Source organism: Leptomonas pyrrhocoris (genome assembly GCF_001293395.1).
Source record: "Leptomonas pyrrhocoris isolate H10 chromosome Unknown, whole genome shotgun sequence".
NCBI classification, from domain to species: domain Eukaryota; phylum Euglenozoa; class Kinetoplastea; order Trypanosomatida; family Trypanosomatidae; genus Leptomonas; species Leptomonas pyrrhocoris.
This window is the reverse complement of record NW_015438362.1, coordinates 1,107,739-1,126,241: the sequence shown is the minus strand read 5'-3', so window position 1 is coordinate 1,126,241 and position 18,503 is coordinate 1,107,739. Positions and strand designations below refer to the sequence as shown.

General features: G+C 56.4%; 6 protein-coding genes across 7 annotated transcripts; all 6 read left to right on the top strand.

Annotated features, from left to right (window-relative positions):
- Window positions 1-426: 426 nt before the first annotated feature.
- ABB37_04039 (hypothetical protein) lies at window positions 427-2,316 on the top strand (the record flags this gene model as incomplete). Its single annotated transcript, XM_015801569.1, has 1 exon — window positions 427-2,316. The coding sequence occupies one exon, from the start codon at window positions 427-429 to the stop codon at window positions 2,314-2,316; it is 1,890 nt and encodes a 629-aa protein (XP_015660189.1).
- Window positions 2,317-2,873: 557 nt separating this feature from the next.
- Window positions 2,874-5,981, top strand: ABB37_04038 (l6202.3-like protein; the record flags this gene model as incomplete). Its single annotated transcript, XM_015801568.1, has 1 exon — window positions 2,874-5,981. The coding sequence occupies exon 1, from the start codon at window positions 3,177-3,179 to the stop codon at window positions 5,979-5,981; it is 2,805 nt and encodes a 934-aa protein (XP_015660188.1). The 5' UTR covers window positions 2,874-3,176.
- A 433-nt stretch (window positions 5,982-6,414) lies between these two features.
- Window positions 6,415-9,146, top strand: ABB37_04037 (hypothetical protein; the record flags this gene model as incomplete). Its single annotated transcript, XM_015801567.1, has 1 exon — window positions 6,415-9,146. Exon 1 carries the CDS (start codon window positions 6,984-6,986, stop codon window positions 9,144-9,146), a length of 2,163 nt encoding a protein of 720 aa, XP_015660187.1. The 5' UTR covers window positions 6,415-6,983.
- Window positions 9,147-10,122: 976 nt separating this feature from the next.
- ABB37_04036 (hypothetical protein) lies at window positions 10,123-12,042 on the top strand (the record flags this gene model as incomplete). The annotated part of the gene is made up of 1 exon (XM_015801566.1): window positions 10,123-12,042. One exon carries the CDS (start codon window positions 10,123-10,125, stop codon window positions 12,040-12,042), a length of 1,920 nt encoding a protein of 639 aa, XP_015660186.1.
- Window positions 12,043-12,583: 541 nt separating this feature from the next.
- Window positions 12,584-14,924, top strand: ABB37_04035 (putative mitochondrial hypothetical protein; the record flags this gene model as incomplete). Its single annotated transcript, XM_015801565.1, has 1 exon — window positions 12,584-14,924. The coding sequence occupies exon 1, from the start codon at window positions 13,134-13,136 to the stop codon at window positions 14,922-14,924; it is 1,791 nt and encodes a 596-aa protein (XP_015660185.1). The 5' UTR covers window positions 12,584-13,133.
- Window positions 14,925-16,560: 1,636 nt separating this feature from the next.
- ABB37_04034 (putative glycerophosphoryl diester phosphodiesterase) lies at window positions 16,561-17,779 on the top strand (the record flags this gene model as incomplete). Of its 2 annotated transcripts, none has more annotated exons than XM_015801564.1 (1): window positions 16,561-17,779. In XM_015801564.1, the coding sequence occupies exon 1, from the start codon at window positions 16,835-16,837 to the stop codon at window positions 17,777-17,779; it is 945 nt and encodes a 314-aa protein (XP_015660184.1). In that variant the 5' UTR covers window positions 16,561-16,834. The 2 variants fall into 2 exon arrangements, with proteins under 2 accessions (XP_015660184.1, XP_015660183.1); XM_015801563.1 differs by having other exon boundaries at window positions 16,582-17,779.
- Between the last annotated feature and the right edge of the window lie 724 nt (window positions 17,780-18,503).

Sequence of the window (18,503 nt, the reverse complement as noted above, 5' to 3'; positions counted from 1 at the left end):
AGTGAAATACGGAGTATCTTTTTTCAGCTGCAAGAGTCGAAGCTTTGAGGACAGCTTTAATCGATAACAACGCAAAAAATTATCGGCGAAAGCGCAGCGCGAGCGTCACACGAGCAGACCCACGGGCAATCGAAGTGCTCTTCCTCTCTGCTTTACGTGCTGTGCTTCGCTGTTCCACGGAGCTCTCTATTTGATCTCTTTCTGCCGCTTCCCCCTTCATCTTTTGTTTCTGTTCTTTGTTGCTGTCTGTGAGTGGTTGTTGCGAAGCGACCCTCCCCCCCCCCAAAAAAAAACCCTGGTCTGCTTCCATCACACACGCGACGCAACGAACGACGAAGGGAATCACGCATCTGCATGCTGTGTCAGGCCGACGAGTTCACTAGAATACACTGACGTCGTCCCTGCTATTTTGAAAACACAGACAAAATGGATTCGGCATCGGGTTCGCCACTGGAGAGCACCGCGCCCACAAGGAAAAGTCGACTCCCTCAAACGGATCTCTTTTCGGAAAGCGGCAACCATGCTACTGCCTCCTCTGCGGCCTCGCCCTCCCCCCTCTTTAGCCCCCGTGACGGTGCGGAGCGGCTGATGCTGCCGCTGTCGTCGAGTGGGCCCTCCTCCGCTGGGCCCGCGCACGTCCTCGTTGTCTCGCCGGCCGAGGACGAGGAGAGCGACGCCGGCTCCGGGGAGCTTTCCCACATGCGACAGCTCGATGCCGCCTTGGCAGCGAACGCGCGAGAGCGGGCGCTGCACGCGAAAGAGGTCGAGGTCACCCACCTGCGCCGCACGATACAGGAGCTGAGCGTGCAGCTGAACAACGCGCTGCACACGCTGGACGCCCGTGCGGATGCGTCGGCGCAGCTGCAAGCGTTGAAGGACGCCGAATCCGCGAAGGACGAGCGCCGCGACGACGACGTTCGATTGGTGCGACTCGACATGCTGGAGAGCCGTGTGAAGTACCGCACCATGGAGGAGGAACTCGTTGCCAGGTACAACGCTGATGTGCAGGCAAAGGCGACGGAGCTGCTGGAGACGCACACAAAGGAGGTGCATGACGAGAACTTCGAGCTGCTGCGGGAGAAGGTGCGGCTTGCGGAGGAGGTGACGGTGGGCCGCGCCGCGTACAAGGAGCTGCAGGACAGCTACAGGAAGCTGCGGCGGGAGACGGACTTGGACGTGGGTGCGAAGCAGCAACTGCTGCAGCGCAGTGTGCAGCAGAAGAACCAAATTGCCTCGCTGCGGCAGCAGGTGAAGACGGACGAGGACAACCTGAACACGGTGGTCTGTGAGTACGACAAGAAGCTGGCGGAGCAAGAACGCCGCCACCAAGCAGAGGTGAATGCGCTGACGAAGGAGCGGGACGACGCCCGCCACGACGCGCTGCGGTTGAGGCGTGATCTTAACCAACTCCGCAGCAGCGCCGACAACGTGCTGTCGCAGCGCAGTGACCTTGAAGACTTCTTCTACGCCGCCTTAAGCGAGGTGCGGCAGCGCGTGATTGAGGAACGCCGTCAGCAGCTGGCGAGAGGTCCGTTGGACGCAGCGAACGACTCAAAGGTCACCGCCTTTTCTCCGACGCAGACCGCGTCGACGGTGTTGCGGTTAGAAAGCAAAGGACAGCTCCTCATTGTGGGCAGTCCTGGCGGGCTGCCGGCGACCGCAGCTGCCTTCGCCTCCTCCTCTTCCAACGGCAACTGGACAGTGGATCGTAAAGGTTTTCCACGCCGCGGGGTGGCGGCCACCGCGCGGCACGGTGCGACAGGGGCAGCGGCCAGCGTCGACTCCCCTTCTACCCCCGCCCTTCCTCCCGTGGCAGCCACGTCACGAGCCCCGCGCTCCGCACCGCCGGCAGCCCCGTTAGACAACACCGGTACGCTGGTCGCTGTGCCCAGTGCGATGCCGGATTACTTGCGCCACGACATCGATGCCGGCGTTGCTTCTTCTTCTTCACCGTTAAACGGGCAGTGTCGGAATGGTATTCTCCCGGGCAATTCTCCATCACGACTCGCACCGGCTCCGCCATCGCCGCCTGCCCAGGATCTTCCAGCGTCGCATCGTCTGCCCAACCAACTGACCTGGAAGGATCTGAAGGAAGTCGACGTGGCATCACTGAGCTGGGCGGACAAGGAACGGGTGCTTCAACTGCTCTTCAAGCGCATCCAAATGGAGGGTCGGCACCGTGGAAAGGCACACGCGAAGAAGACGGCACCCAGCGCACCGACTTGTGCGGGGAAGAGCACCGTCACGCCGCCGCAGGGGGACTCGGCATGCTTTGACAGAGATCCAGACTCCTCCACCTTCGTGACGCAATCTTAACAGATCAGAAACAGAGAGCGAAACTTGTGAAGTTTGACTTTCGGCTGCGAAGCATGGCAGAGACGTCTTCGTTGCCGCGCGTTTGCATGCGCTCTAACTGTTTCTTCTTTCTATATTGTTATGTAAATTATTGCAATAGAAAGTCGCAGAGGCGTTTTTCTCCCTTCTTTGAAGAGGCACTTACTTTTTCATCCTCTGGAAATAACCGTAGAGGTTTTTTTGCCTGCTTTCAAAACGGATCAAACTAGTGTATTAGGTGTTTTGTTTGTTTACTACAGTGATTGCATAAATGTGCGATACAGTAGTAGCTTTCCCGATGGGGCTCGTGGTCACCTCCACTAAGCGGGCGATGCAACTAGACGGAAGCCGTTCGCCTGCAGTTGAACGACGTGCCACGGTAATGGGTCGCGTTCTCCAGTTTGTTGGTATTCGCAACACCAGTGTACCTTGACTACGTTTTGAAGCACTCAACGGAATCACACAACTCTTGCAACCTCTCACACTTCCTCAATTTCTCTCCTTCTCCTCACTCTAACCTGCTCTTCCTCTTTCTCACAGTCACCGTTTTTCCATGCCTTAGCAGCTCCCAGCATCTGCGGTTGAATAAACGCAGAAAAGGGTACCACTGTTTTTCTAAAGAGAGAAATGCAACCGTATCACTGAAAGCCCGGAACACACGTAACTGCTTTTCGTTCTACCCTCGTCTTCCTTAGATTCACCTTATATAGATTAATATTAGATTTGCTTCGCATTCACGCACACACAAATCGGCAAGCACTGTTGCTGTCCGTACTGCAACTTGTTGAGAACAACATTTTTCAGTAGTTTTCCCTTTCCTACACTGAAAGAGCCTTTCCACGATGTCTGTACCAATCGCGGGGCGTCGAAAGGGACAAGCAACCACACCCACTACCACCACCACCACCATCACCACAAACACCCCAGTCCACGGCGTTCCGTCATGGCTGGACGACACGCCGTCGGTCGCCGCCCCATCATCTGCCTCACCCTCTGCGTTTCCTCAACCATCCACCGTTCTCCCTTCTTCCTCTGACACGACGTCCGCTGGTTTTCTCTCCCCCAGCGCGTTCAGCGCCACCTCAGCGTTCCCGGCGTTTGAAGGCACGAATGTGAGCGTGCCAGCGTTTCTGCGCCATGAGGAGACGCAGCGGCACACAGCACCGCCGGCGTCGCCAGCGTCCCAGCTGCCCACGGATGTCGAACGTTCACGCCGGCTCGCCCTGAGCGAAGAGCTCGACTCCGTCACACAGCAGCTGATCGACGTCACGGGGCGCGTGGAGGTGCTGCAGGGAGACGGTCACCCGGCCGCGGCGGAGGTGAGGGAGTTAGATGCCACGTTGGGGTCATTGAGAGAGAAGGAGGCGGAGGCAACGCGGCGAAAAGCAGAGCGTGACGCGCAGGTGCAGCTGGACGCACGTGAAGGGGCGCCATCTGCGGAAACCCACGTCGATCTCAACGCCGCGACGTCGGCATACCGTGCGGAGTGCACGCAGCGCCATGGACAAGCCTTGGACGCGGTCACGTCTGAGTTACAGGCGCAGCACAGCAAGAACGTCGCCTTACAGAAAGAGTGCGAAGATGCGATGTCCAACACGCCCGAGTCGCGCTGCCAGGCAGCCGCCTTCCAGGCGCTTCAGCGTCGACTCCAGGACGGTGTGCGCCACTTAAAACAGCACTTTTCGCAGCAGTGCAATAGTGCCGTTGCCCTCAGCGCACGTACCTTTTTGGCCTCGGCCCGGCAACAGCGAAGCGAGCTGTTTGCCAACGACGCCGCCCGCCGTGCGGCGAAGTTGCAGAGCTATCGAGCACAGCGCGACACGTCTGCGAGGGAGTTCAACGCTGAGTGCCACAGCATTTTTCAAGGGCGTGCGGATTCTCTCTTTGGCGCGTTGAAAACCTCGCTGGAGAAGCGCCACCGAAGACTGGCGGACGAGCGAAATCAGCGTCTTGGTGCGTTCCACGCTCAGCTGCATGCCACGACAGAGCGCGGGCGCGTTGCACTGGAACAGCAGCTGCGGGCTCTCACAGAGCGGGAAGTAGCCATCACAGCTGCGCAACGTGATAGCGCGAATTCGGAACTTTTGTTACGGCGAGACGAGCTGGCGCGGCAGCGCCGTGCTTTCCAATCCCGTGCGGCGTCGGAGTATCAGTCCCTCCGTGAGACGCACGGAGACGGCGCAGGACGGCGAGGATGCCCTGTGACAGCCGCTTCTGCAACGAAGAGTTGCACGACGTCTTTCGAATCACTGCGCAGAGAGACGGAGGAGATGCGTGCGAAACTGACCCAAATGGCGCTTACACTCCGCACCAAACAACAAGGCCTCCCATCTCGATATTCACCCAAGCAGAGTCCGCTCCCAGGCAAAGCTCAACTGTCGTTTGAAACCACCGAGTCGCAGTGGCGTGACTTCGTCCTGTCTGTGCAGCAGCACCGCGAGCTTCTCCGCACGACAATCGAAGAACTGAAGACGTCAACGCGTTCGTGGTCAGACGGGATGGAGCGGGGGCGTCGTCAGCTGACAGCGCAGCGCGAAGAGGTGCGCATCGTGCGGCGTGCTTGGGAGGGTAAAATACGCAGTCAGCTCTCCAGTTGCTTAACGGTGCAGAACACGGACGTGCCCCCTCTTGCGTCCCTCACCACGTCCACCTTAGAGAGTCTCAGCCGCCGCGTGGAGGACCTCAGGCAGAAACAAGGCGCGCTGCGGTCTACTCGTAGTGCCTTTGCGGGGCAGATGGCTGCGTCGGTGCGGTCCTTGCGTGCGTATCGCACCGACACAGAGCGTCTTTTGGGGGACGTTTTTTCGAACTTTGAAGTGCTGCGTGAGAGAAGTGTGCAGGCGGAACTGGACGAGCTGTCGTTGCGCTCCATGCAGGCACAACTGGAGGCGTTGTACCACCACGTTTCACAGGAGGCGCATCGCCTCGCTGCGCAGAAGCGAAGCCTCGACGCTGTCGTGAAGGACATGCGCGCTGGGCACCCGGTGGCGCTGCCCTCGATCATCACCCTCGCGGACAATTTCTCGCAAGATCAGTCCACGCAGATCTTCACCGGCCGTACGTCACCGCTGTTTGACATCACCAACGCGTCTCACCACCGCCTGAATTGCCATCCGCCGCAAGCTCACGCAAACATTACGGAGATGACAGAGGCGAGTGCTGCCACCCGCAAAGAAGCCGTGACGAAGCGCCACACGCACTCGTCTTCGGCCACCACACCGTCGCTGATAGCTCTTCGTCATGGCGGTGGCGAGAGGAGAAGCCCCACCACCATGCCCTTCAGCAACGACAGCGAAACGCGGCCTCCTGGTGCGAGTGGCGTTGCAGCACCCACGACGGTGTCCGCCAGCTCTGGCGCCGACGTGCTCGTCAGCGAATCTCCCTCGCCCATCATACCGTCGTTGGGAGGACTTAGTGGATGGATGCAACAGCAGCAGCAGCAGCAGATAGGCGGCGGCTGTGCAGGTGGTGCATGCATCTCCGTCTCTCCGAAGACGGAGGACGTGCCAAACAAAGCTGAGGGAGAGGTGTTTTTGCGTTCCGTGGACAGCGACGCAAACTCCACCATGGATCTTGAGCCGATAGAGAATGTCGAGGGTGATGATGAGAGCGCCATCGCACCTTTGCGTCCTTACTCTTCACATTGAAGAAGCCACGCTTCTCTTGATTTTTCCATTCATGGTGTCGTTCAGGACAAGAACAAGAGTTTTAGTGAACATGAGAAGAACGTGTTTGTTTCTTTCTAGCGCTTTTTTTTCTTGTATCACATGTAGAGCTACCATGCAGTCCCTGAAAATCGTGCTGTGTTGATGCGTCATCATTTTCGAATACTCGAGAGGAACGTTCTTTTGAAAATTTTGCACGTACAAGCACTAGGTGATGCGCGCCCGCGTGTCATTTGAGCTCGTCTTTTGTGAAGCTTTTAAGGACAATAGCGACTCCATCAATGCACCTGTCATGTACCTTCGATTTTCACCGCCAGACGAATCTTTTCTTACTCTCTCTCTCGCTCTCTTCGCGCCTTTCATCCCTTCATCTTTTTCTTTTTTTGGGGGATTGGGCAAACTGTGAAATGCGTAAGTGATGCATTATCGCAACGGAGAAAAGAAATCGAACGTCTGAATGCACTGAACGCTTCATTGTGTGACCTATTGCTGTTTCCTCTCTCTCTCTCTATACATATATATTTGAATCGGAACGTGGCGAGTGTGTAAACGCTCCACGGCACTTTCAACACCAAAAGGGAGAAAGATCCCCACGTCACCTCTACTACCCCGCTGCGTCTTTAGGTGGAGCAAAAGCGATAAAAACTAATAAAAGAAGATATCACTTTAGATATTTCATTTTTCGTTTTACTCTTTTTTATTATCATTATTTACGCAGCACGGTCACATCGCTCGCTCTGTGATTCCCGCACCATAGAACCAATATTCTCGTCAACCGCCGCCTTTTGTAGAACACTTTTAGAAAGTTTTTTTTTGTTCTCTGATTTGCTCTCGCGGAACCGCACGTTTTCACCTGTCAAGCTTTGCGGCCTGGTCGTTGATTAAGTTGCTCTGCGGCCTGATCAGCAGAGCACGAGGAGAGCTTCGACAATTTCGGCCTGTGCTGCCACACGAACATTCCCTCCGGTGGGTCCCATCGCAAGGATGATTCAGCTCGACTTTGTGCTGTACCGCTTCGTGTGCGACATCACGGCCTTTACGGGGCTGTTCGCCGAGGACGCGGAGGGGCGAAGTATCCCCGACACAGCCGCATTTCACTGTACGTGGAGCCGCACACCCCGCTCCAAGCAGACCGCGGCCGCCGTGACGGCGCGCATTGGCGGAAGCACCGACAGCATCTACTTCAAAGCGCTCGGGTCCGACATGGCACTCACCTTCCCCACGCAGGCGCATCAGTTTCTCATGGACGGCGAGAGGGAAGTGGTCACGTTTGCGCTTCGTCCTTCACAGTACAGCGACGATGGGGCGCTGCCCATCATTGCGAAGGGCACCCTAGACCCTAATCCGTACTCTGAGAAGCCAAAGAAGAACTACGCCATTCGGCTGCGCGACGCGGCGGGACACGTCACCGGGAGGCTTCTCTTTTCTCTCGTGGCCCGCGAGATAGACGGAGACCACGAGCAAGGTACGTCAGCCGATAGAGCGGCGCGGTCGCCCAAGCTGCCCGCTTCGCACAGCCGCGAAGGCAGTCGCACTTCCCTTCCGAAAAATCCTGCACGTGACCGATTATGGAAGACTTCTCCACCCCACCAGCAGCCGCTGGCGTCAAGCACACCACCGCGCGTAGGAGAACCGACGCCACCTAGGAGAGTGCACGCCGGCGGCGAAGAGCAGCAACAGCCTACAATAGTCGCGGCAGCTGCAACAGCACCTACTTCAAATGGAAACAGCAGCCCTCACCGCAGCAGTCCGGTGCCTTCCCCTCGTAGCAACGGTGTTATGGGCTCTTCAGCAGTCTCTCCTCCGCGTACGACGTCCAACCTCGTGAACGGCGTAGAAAGCGTTGATGTGCAGTTAGAGCGCATCACGGTGCGCTCCGAAGGCATCGATCTCGACCACCCCGCCCCGCTGCTGCTCGGTGGCGACTACAGCCTAAAAGTCCGCTATGGCTCCTTCTCGTATAGCACGACACGGTGCACCTGCCGCAACCCGAAAGAGGTGCAGTACCGAGGCCAGCAAACCTGTATCATGCTGCAGCCGGCGCCGGGCAGCGAAAAACTGCGCTTCTCACTGTGGGAGGATAAGAAGCAAGTGGCAGGCTTTTCGCTCGATCCTGCCAAGTTCACCGCGGCGCTGGGTGTGTGGAAGGAGTACGCAATCCCCTTCCGCTATCACCCGACGGGGCAGAAGGCGGCGTTGGATGTGCGGGTCCGCCGCTTCGTCGTGCCCCTCGACGGCTCACTGGCCGGCCGACACGACAACACGCCGTCCCTGCACCGGCAACCCACGATGACGACCGGCGCGACGGAGCCGATTGTGTTCCCGGCCGACGGCGCGGTGCCACGCCGGCTGACCTACCACGCAGAGCCGCCGTCGAGTCCCCCACCCGCTCCGGCCGATACTGGACGACCACTGCGGCCACCGCAGCACACGCCTCTGCGTCCCCCCTCACCACCGAGGAAACAACCATCACAGCAGCATCATCAAAACGTGAAACAGACATCTCCCGAGAAAGGTACGCCACTGCGCTCTTCTCCCCTGGCACGTGGGGGCAATTCGTCACCGGCGGGTTCCATTGCGGTGACGCGCGGAGCTCTGCAGGACGCGCTGAGGCGAGATGGGACGCCGCACCGCCTCTACGATGCCGAAGCCGACCCCAGCGCGCACACCGGCCTGCGCAGCCAGAACCCGTCCTGCTCGGTCGTGCGCAGCGGGTGGGTGCGCACTCCCATGCCGGAGCGTCCGTCGCCGCTGACGAGAAACCTCGCGGACCTGCCCGCTGACCGCCGTCCCCCGGACGACCACGAAGCGTACATCTCGGAGGTGCTGGCTCGGCTAAACCGGCCGCCCCGCGGTGGATCTCGGCAGCCGACGTCGCTCATGGAGGAGTGGATGAGCTGGCGAGACGACAGGGAGCGCAGTCGGTGCAACAGTGTCGCCAACTCGATGGTACGGTCTGAATCGGTCAGCAGTGCGGTGAGTCGCGCTGACTCGTTGGCGTCCGTGACGTCGCGCCATGCCTCTGTGCCGCGTGCCACCAAGTCCAACGCTGACCACTCTCTGATGACGCCCTTCACACCGGATAACGGCGGCTTTCGGAGGCGTCATACGAGTCCAAGCCCTGCGGCCCGCAACCCACTTATCTAAAGACGGATTTTGTCAAGTTAAGACTTAAGAAGAAAGATAATTGTAGCAAAACTGAACGTCTCAGGCTCTGACATCGAGGTGCCACTTGGCAGAGCAATCGTGCATCGTCTCACTGCAGCAACACTCTCACGCTCGAGACCGCGTTGGCGGTGCCCATCACGGTCACGACGAAGACTGGTTGTTTTTTGTCCTTTCCTCTCTGTAGCACGGTATTTCTTTCGAAGACACTCTTTTTTTTTGTTTTGTGAACGTTCGAATCGTTTTTCTCTTTGTTTTGCTGGACTGTCTTTTATAAAAGCGGTTTGTTCTCCACACAAAATCTTTTGGCTGTGTTATGAAACGCAACGTGACCTCCTCAGGCTTCGCAAGCGACAATAGAGATGACGAAGTGCCAAAGGTATAAGTAGTTGGGGCGGGGTGGCCTCCAATTTGCTCGGCGTGATCGTCTATGGTTTCCGCCCCCTCCGCCCTCCAAGCAGGGGGAGGAAGGAGGGACGTTCTCGACTCTTATGCGAGCTCAAGAAAAGAAGAAATATAGTTGATGCTCAGCTGTTAATAAAAGCGAAAGAGGACTGTGCTTGAATATCACTCATCCACTGCTGCGTTTTTCTGTTGTTCCACCACTGACAGTGGATCGCTTCGAATGCGCTTATCACAATGCAAGCGTGATACTTTACCGGAACCTACCCGCGGCTTCTCTTCTATCTCTTTGCACGTCGTCTTGCTCGTTTTGTTTTTGTTTTTTCTATTTCCTTGTTTTGCTGCCCACATTCGTTGGACACGACTGGAGCGGACGCTGCGATCATCGCTGACTCGTTTTGCAACGGACAGGTTTTTATTTTTTCCCTCCTCCCTCATCCTGCGTAGCCAAAGCCTTTACGCACATCAGATATTTTCCGAATTCGCTGGAGTTGTATTGCAGGCTTGTTTGTTTCTCAACGTATCGTATTTTGAACACTTCAAGTGGAGCGTCCTCATGTCAGCATCTGTGAGCTCTTCGTCTACGAGCAAGCGCAGTGAGGAGCACAGCTACCCGTCTTCGTCATCTGCGACGGAAGCGACGCACTCGTCTTCCGCCAGTTCGAGCGACGACGCATCCGCCGATGGCTCAGAACAGAGAGCATCTTCTTCCTCATCTTCCTCTTCTGCGTCTTCCGCGGCCTCATCCCGATCGTCGCCGTCGCGCGAGGGAGACAGCAGCGGCGACGACGACGGAGGGGACGACGGGGCAGCACCACTGAAACTGCCCCGGCTGGAGGAGGTCGACAAAACACTTCACCACTCGACCAGCGGACCGACCACCAATGGGCCTCTGCTGCCCGCAGCCGGCGGCTCCTCCATCTTTCCCGCCCCTCCCGTACCTTCTCCTTCACTGAGCAAACCGGCCGGTCTGCCGCCGCGCTACGGGCCGGTCTTTCCGCCGCCGCCGGAAGCACCTCACTTCAGCGCGTGGGCCCCGCCGCCTCCCCCACCTCTACCGACGCTGAGCGCATCTGCGAAGGACCTGACGGAGGTGGATGTCCGCGCGGGGGTGCGCCTCGGGGTCTTCTGGGCCCCTACACGCCTCAACAAGGAGCAGATCATGGACGAAATCGAGTCGGTGCGCATGACGAGCAGCGTGGAGCGGGTGCTGCTGGAGTCGGCAGTGCGGTCGGAACTGCCCGGCGTGCCGGTGGAGGAGCGCGAATACGCGTGGGCGACGGTGTTCTTCGCCGAGGCCGAGGCCGCCGAGCTGTGTGTGGCGCGACTGTGTCAGCCGGGCAGGCGCTCGAAGTGGTCGCGGGTGTGCATACAACGCCTGCCGCTTTCCTCGCTCGCCGCGCTGCCGCTTTCTCCGCCCGAGGAGCAGCGCTACCGCGTCCACGCCTATCAGCTGGAGTCGGTGGCGGACACGCCCGGCGCTGCGGCGGCGACGACGTCGGCGGTGACCGACACGGTCCTCGCTCGGACCGCCGGCGGGTGGTGTGTTCTGTCGACCGGTGGGCTGTTCCCCACTGTGGGTCTCGCCACCTATCTGAAACACCGCCGTAGTGGCGACTTTAGCCGGGTCGAGGTGTGTCCTGCGTACCATCCAGACCCCGAGCAAGACACCTGCGGTGCGGGCGGGCAGTGCAGCCGCCTGCATCTGCGGGAGGTGGAGCAGTGGAAGCTGCTTTTACCGGTTGTGCTGCCAGCCAAGGCACCTGTGAGGACGTCACCGCACATGAAGCCCGCGTCGGTGGGTCCGAATCCAGTCACGGCAGCGGTCCCCGCGGCAGCCACGCTTGATGAGACGCCTTGGCAAAAAGCACGACATGACGATTGCCTCGTCGTGAAGCCGCTGCCGGCGGATATCGACGAGCGCGCCTTCGTGTACATGTTTCGCGGGTGCAAAGGCTTTCTGCGTGCCCAGACGGTGCGGACGGTCGACGCGATGCGGTACGGTGTGGTGCAGTTTGAGAAGTCTGCCAACGCGAAGGAGGCGCGTCAGCAGGCGATCGCCACCACTGCACTGCCGGTGCGATTCTACGGCGAGGTGGACGATAATGCCGCAGCGCAGTTGAGGAACGCCGTTGCCAACAATGACACGGCGATTTGCACCGGTGTTCTTCCGCCGGCTGCAGCGGAGGCGGCAACGTCTGCCAGCGCCCCCACTGCCGACTCCGATGCGGACCGGAACAACAACGTGCGCAATGACAACGACGCCTGCGCAACTCCCGCAAACACCGTCGTGTCAAACAACGGCGCCGCGGCTGGTGCGACGAACGCGCCTGGGGTGCCGTTTCCGCCGCTGCCCGAGGGCTGGGAGTACGGACTGTCCCGCCGCACGATGCAGTACTTCTTTCTCCAGTCCGGCAAGAAGTCTACAACATGGAAGCACCCCGTGACGCAGGAGCCGTACAAGGCGCAGCGGTGAGGCGTTAAACGATGATAGTTCTATTTAGCTGTTCTTTGCAGAGTTGGAGTTGGAGGAGCTAAAAAACAAAAACAATAAAACAGGTGTGCGAGTCGCAGAGGAGAGATAAACTAACGGAGAAGGAGTCTCCCTTACGGTCGTGTCGCATGAGATGACAAGAGTCTTTATCGGTGGGAAGGATCTTTATTTTGGGCCTCGTGTGAATCGAAGCGTACAGAAAGAAAACAAAAACCGATGCAGTATCAAGGCAATCGACAAACGAACTCCCTTTTTTTTTAATGAGGCCGCAGTGCATAACACTTCTCGTGTGAGGGTTTGCACATTGTAGTTTCACCCCTACAGGAGAATCATGTCATGGGCGCGTTCGGTCTGCTTACCGATCGGATGCTACGATGGTGTTGTTTGCGAAGCAGTCTCCGAGCAACAGCATTTTGATCTGTCTTTTCAGGATCTCTTTCACGCTTCTTCTTTTACTTCTGCTGATCTCTCTCCCTTTCTGTCGCCGTTGGTTTTCTCTCCAAAAATACTTTTGCTTTTGCAAGTCAAGTAGCTGACTTGATTGCTTTCCTCCGCCCAGAGTCTGATTAGTACCACATACCTCTGTGTGTGTCTCAGAGGAAGGTGTTTCACTTCGCTATTTCGCAACGCACGACGTGTTAAGCTGGCGGATACGTTTTTGGTTGTTGTGCGTGTGTGAACCATTGTGTCATTTCACCCGACCAAGGAAGCCCCTCTTTTCCTGGTCCCGCCACTTCTGCCTGTTTTCGGTGTAGGTCTGTTTGACACATCTAGAGTTGAATTAACTCACACATCAGTCTCCATCCTCGTCCCCCAAAAGAAGAAAGAAATCCGGAAACGAAGAGGGAGTGCATCACAACGGCGACCGTTCGTGTTCTCTTGTTTTCGTTCTCTCCTTCCGCATCGCCTACGCTATCGTGTTGATCTTTCCTTTTTTTTTTTACGTATTTCCTCTTCGTTTCTTCACTTCCGGCTATTTCCCGTTCATTTTTCTAGAATTCATAGTGTTCTCTTGGTTGTGTTGTCGCTCCTTCTGTCATTCCTTATCTTCTTCTTGGTTGTTGCGCGAGACCATGTGCTGCGACGACCCTCCACAGAAGCGCTACTGGAGGCTGTACCACCTCCTCGACCTCATTACGCCCATCACCGCGCGGCAGGTGAAGTGGAACTTCCGCAAGGTCACGCTGCGCCACCACTACTACCAAGCTTATCTCGTTCTTTACAACCGTAGCCGCAAGTACCTCTTCGACACCATCGGCGAAGATGCCTACGGATTTATCTCGAGTGGGGCGTGGGGCCCGTTTGTGCCTGCACTCGGCGCCGTCGGCACCATTTTGCTGTATTGCATCGTGCTGATGGTTGAGGTGGCGTTGCTGCTCGTCTTCTTTGCCTTCCTCGCAGCCCAGGACGATGGACTGATCTCCTGGACGTGGGAGAAGATCATTGCGCCGCTGATGGCGTTTGCGATCGTCATGATCGTCGTCGCGGTCTTGGCGGTCTTGATGAACTGGGGTTCGCCGCGGACCTACCGCGAAGGCATGTCCGTGATGGACCGCCTGTCCCCGGTCGGCAACCTGCTGGCGGCCGCCTGCTATTTCTGCATCCCCTTTGCGATTGGCGTCAAGATCAACACAGACCCTGACGATGGGGTAGGGAAGTTTCTCACCTACATGTGCCTCCCCATCATGGGTGACATCTTCTACTACGCCACCTCGCTCATCTGGCGTTGGCCGCGGCGGCTGCGGCTGCAGATGGAGGTCGGCAACAACCGCCCCGACTCGGTGGTCTACCGCGGCATCTTCGCTATGGGCTTTCTTCACATGCTGTGCGGCGTGGCCCAATGGGTGCTGATTGGGTTTAAGCTGGACAATCGGCTCGACCGCTCGTGGTACATCATTTTCATCCCGTTCTGCTTCCGCATGGGTTTCCGCGTTGCCGAGGCGTGCCTGCGCAGTTTGATGAAGTACACCATCGGCGTGCGCTCCAAGATCGGCGTCGCCTTTGACACCGTTGGCTCCTTTTTCACCAACGGCGTTCTTCTCATGTCGCTTTACTTTGTCGCGGTGCGCATTGAGCGCGGCCGGGATCGGGTGAAGCTCGCCTACGCCCTCATTCCCGTCTACGTCACCTTGGGCTACATCTTCATCTTCTTGCTCGTAACGATGATCTTGCTGCTCGTCCTCCACCGCCGCCGCAGCAGCGAGGAGCGCCGCATCAACAGCCAGTGGACCCCGCCGCAGGACAACGAGGGCGACACGCCGAAGACGCTCGGCCAGACGACGACGTCCGACACGGCGCCGGTCCGAGTCGTAGGCAGCCAGCGCCGCGGCTGGGACGACGTGGACCAGCTGACGGAGTCCTCCGCCGCCTTCCCGGAGAACCTCGACGCCAACGTGAACGAGCAGGATTACGACGACTTCGAGACGGACGCCGAGGAGCCGGTCTTCCCGGACGAAGCCACGCCGCGCTCGTCGCAGTTTCCCTACGGCAGCCCCCGCGATGACGAGGGCGGGAGCACCTACGATGACGCCGCCCCCGACCGCACCCGCAGCGGCTCGTACAGCCGCCGTCCCACGCCGGAGGAGGCGTCTCCCGCGACCGGCACGGACGACTACACGGAGGTGACGACGTACCTTGACGAGGAGACGTCGGCCTCTCGCAAAGATGAGGAGGAAGACGACATCGCGACGGGCGACTCTAGCAGCTACACAGAGGAGACGACCTACATTGACGAGGAAACGGGCGACGATGGCGAGCAGTCGCGCTCAGTAACAGGAAGCGGATCGTATTCGTCCTCGGTGTCGTCTAGCGGTGCTTCTTCCTATACGTCCTCGGCCGCTAACAGACCGGCGAAGGCGCAATAGAAGGACACCCACGTAGACCACGAGCCTTTCAACTTGTGCTTTTCTTTCATTTCTGCACCCCTTCTTCTCTTTTTCCTCCCTTCCTCTTCATGCAATCCACTTTACAGTTTTTTTTTTGCAAATTCCTTTTTCGGCATTAGAGTTGCGGCCTCAACGGTGAAGGGAGGGGAGAGCTGCAAGATCGGCTTTTCTCATAAATCATCTTTTTTTTGACAGAAACCGCATCGTTTTTCTTTTTTTCTTTCTCTTTACGTTTTTATTAAATTGCCTTCTCTGGTTTTATTGTTGTTGGCGCACATGAAGTTTCTCATTGCCTCACCACCTTTTTTTTTTCGTGGAGTGTGTTTTTGCGCACGACAGCAAACAAATGGCAAAGTTGTATCTTGTGATTTGAAAATGCAAGGCTCTGCTTTCTTTCTCACTGTTATCTCGCCCCCAAAGAAGAAAAAGTCACTTGCCTGGTGTTGGGGCACCATCACGGGACCAAATCGTTGTGTAGTTGATGAGGAGCGCGTAAAATGATTGCTGTGATGGCAGAACGCGTTTTTTTTTTTACATCTCACTTTTCTCTTCCCCATTCCTCTGCGAGTAGGCGATGGGCTACTTCGTATTTTCTTGCCCCTTTGCTGATCTGTTCACTGTACTTAGAACATTTTTGTGTCTCACGTTGGCCTTTTTTTTCCTTGTTACATATTTTTTTTTGCGTTATGTTGGCCTTCTTAACTGTTCTGTTTGTGTTCTTCTCTTTTTTTCGGTAGTTCCACCGTTTGACTGTGTTGGAGTTGCATTTGTGACGGTTATTACGCCGGTGCGCTTTTGCCGCTTGTGAGCTTGGCATATCGCAGAAGAACAAAGCAATTCCAGCTGGGGGTTTTTTTTTTTGGAAGAGGGCTTTTAGAGAGGCAAAGGGCCAAATTTTGGAGTGTGTGGGTGTGCGTGTGTGTCTCGTCAGTCAGCAGCGAGCTTGTGTGATGCCGAATGGTTGTTTGCTCGCCTCTTGCGTTCCTCGACATGTGTTTTTTTTGGAGGGCTAATGGTCTCATTGCTCTGAGCGAACACTTGCGCTTTTGTTGTGTTTTCTTCTCTATCTGCCTCCTTTTTTTTCAATGTTCTGTTCTTACGACCTCTGTGTGCATGTCAAAACATTTTGTTTCAGAACAGAATTCGCAACCAATAGGCGCAATTAAGTGAAAAGGCATATACGTGAGTGGCGATGAGAAGGCCACGTGTGACCCCTGCCGGTGGTGGACCCCAATGTGCTGGCGTGCCTCCCGGTATTTGTGTTGTCGCTGACGTGTCGCTTTCTACGTTTTTCTTTCCCTTTTCGTTTTTCTCTAGTTACCCTGCTGTTGTGATCACAGCCGCCTGCTTGTCTGTGCTTCCGCGCTGGACACAAGTATATGTTAGGCGGTATTGCATCGAAGTGGAAACGCAGCCAGAATGCCCTCCACTTGATCTGCCCACGTGTGTTGAAAAACACTTGCTCACTTTCGTTCTCCCGCTCCTCTGGCTCTCTTCTTTTTTTTCTTCACCCCGTGTTTTCGTTTTCTTCTCATTTACTTTCGCACACGCACACACACACACACACAATGCAAAACGTCCATTTGTCTGCTCGTATGCTGAAACGCTTTTCAAAGACGATGTCCCTCTAACACAAGCGTTCACATCTTTTGAAGACTTACTCACACATCTCTATTACAAAGCTACTTTCCTCTTCCCCTCTCTTTTAGCACAGCCCTTATTGCAATTTAACTTATTGCGTTGCACTTTTCTCCCTCAATCATCCGTTGCCCACTCCGAGCTCCTGGATTCACTGCTTCGTTCAGCGTGTACATCGGCTTTTTGTGCGATCCTGTCTTCCCGCTGCATTTCTTCGCATCGCCCGCTCTCGAAAACCAAAAGTCGCCAATATGTTCGCCGTAGAGAAGCTCCAACAACAAAGTCAGGCGGTGGCCCCGCATGAGAATCAGGCAAGTCGCAACTCGCCAAACAGGCCCTTCATTCGCGATGCCCCGACGGTGCGTCCGCATTTGGCGCTGCCGATCCACACGCCCGACTCCTCGTTCCCCGTTCGTGTTGCCTGCCACCGCGGTGACTGGCGCAACTACGTCGAGAACACGCTGGAGGCGGTGGAGAGCTGCATCCAGATGGGGGCTGACATCGTTGAGGTAGACGTCTGGCGCACCAAGGACGGCGCGCTCATCCTCATGCACGACGAGACGCTGGAGCGGTGCACGAGCGGCCACGGAAAGATCTGCGACCACACACTGGCCGAGATCCGCGAGCTACGCATGAAGGATGGTCTAGGCAACATGACCGAGTTTACGGTGCCGACCGCGGAAGAGGTGCTGCTCCTCGCGAAGGATCGCGTGGTTGTGAACCTCGACAAGGCAGACTTGTACCTGGACGAGGCGTACCAACTGCTGGTCAAGACGGGCATGGTGGCGCAGACGATTCTCAAGTCGGACATCCCGTACGATAACCTGTGCAAGCGGTACGGCGAGGAGCTGCTGAACAAGGTGATCTTTATGCCCATCGTGAACGTCACGGACGCGACCACCTATGAAGAGGTGGAGCACATCTTCGCACCCCACCACGACCTGTACGAGATCAACTTTGAGAAGGAGAACGTGGCGATTTTGCAATACATCCGAAAGCTGGCAAAAGCCACGGGGGCGGTGCTGTGGATCAACACGATTTGGCCGACCACCTGCGGTGGCCACAGCGACGACCACGCACTGCGCAACAAGGAAGACAACTGGGGCTACGTCGCAGATCACATCGGCGCAGGTATCATGCAGACAGACCGACCGGCCATGCTGCTTGAGTACCTTAAGAACCGCGGTTCTCGTTAAGATGAGACAGCGCCTTTGCAATTTCGATATCTGCAAGCCGGAGGAGAAAGTAATGCTTTTTCTTCGGTTTTTAATAATGAGTTATCTGGCGATAAAGAAAAAGTCGTGACCCTTTTTTCTTCTTCTGCCCATTGCTGAATATGTGGAATTCACGTTCCTCCTCATTACAATCAAAGAAGAGAGATGCTGTGCTGTTTTGTGCTTCCTCCACATTACTCCCTCAACCCATTTTACACGTCGTCTGACATTCAACAAAATCAGATGCACCGACTCACGACCGTATTTTTTTTCTTTACCCTCACGACAGCTCACCGTTCTATTTCTCTCAGCGTTGCCGCTGTTAGCTGTTTGAAGCTATTGTGCTACTTCTACTTGACTCCACGTGCGTGTGTGCGCAAGCGTCGCAGCGACGTCGCGTAGCCTGCGCTGCAGCTGAAAAGAAGAAGACGAACGGTGGCATCGGAAGCACTCTAGTTTTTCTGCAGGACACACCGCTTTTTCGCGATGTTGGGTGCACCCCTTCAAAAGAAGAGAAGAAAGAAAAAAAAACCTTCAAATATATGAGGAAATAGTCTAAGCTCGAGCTTTTTTTCCCCTTTGCGCATCAATAGGAGAACATGAAGAGAGAGAAACGCAGAAGACTTTCCTAGCCCTACATGTCTTCTGTTACTTCGCTGTACAATCAAGCGACTTATTTATATATATATATATATATATATATATA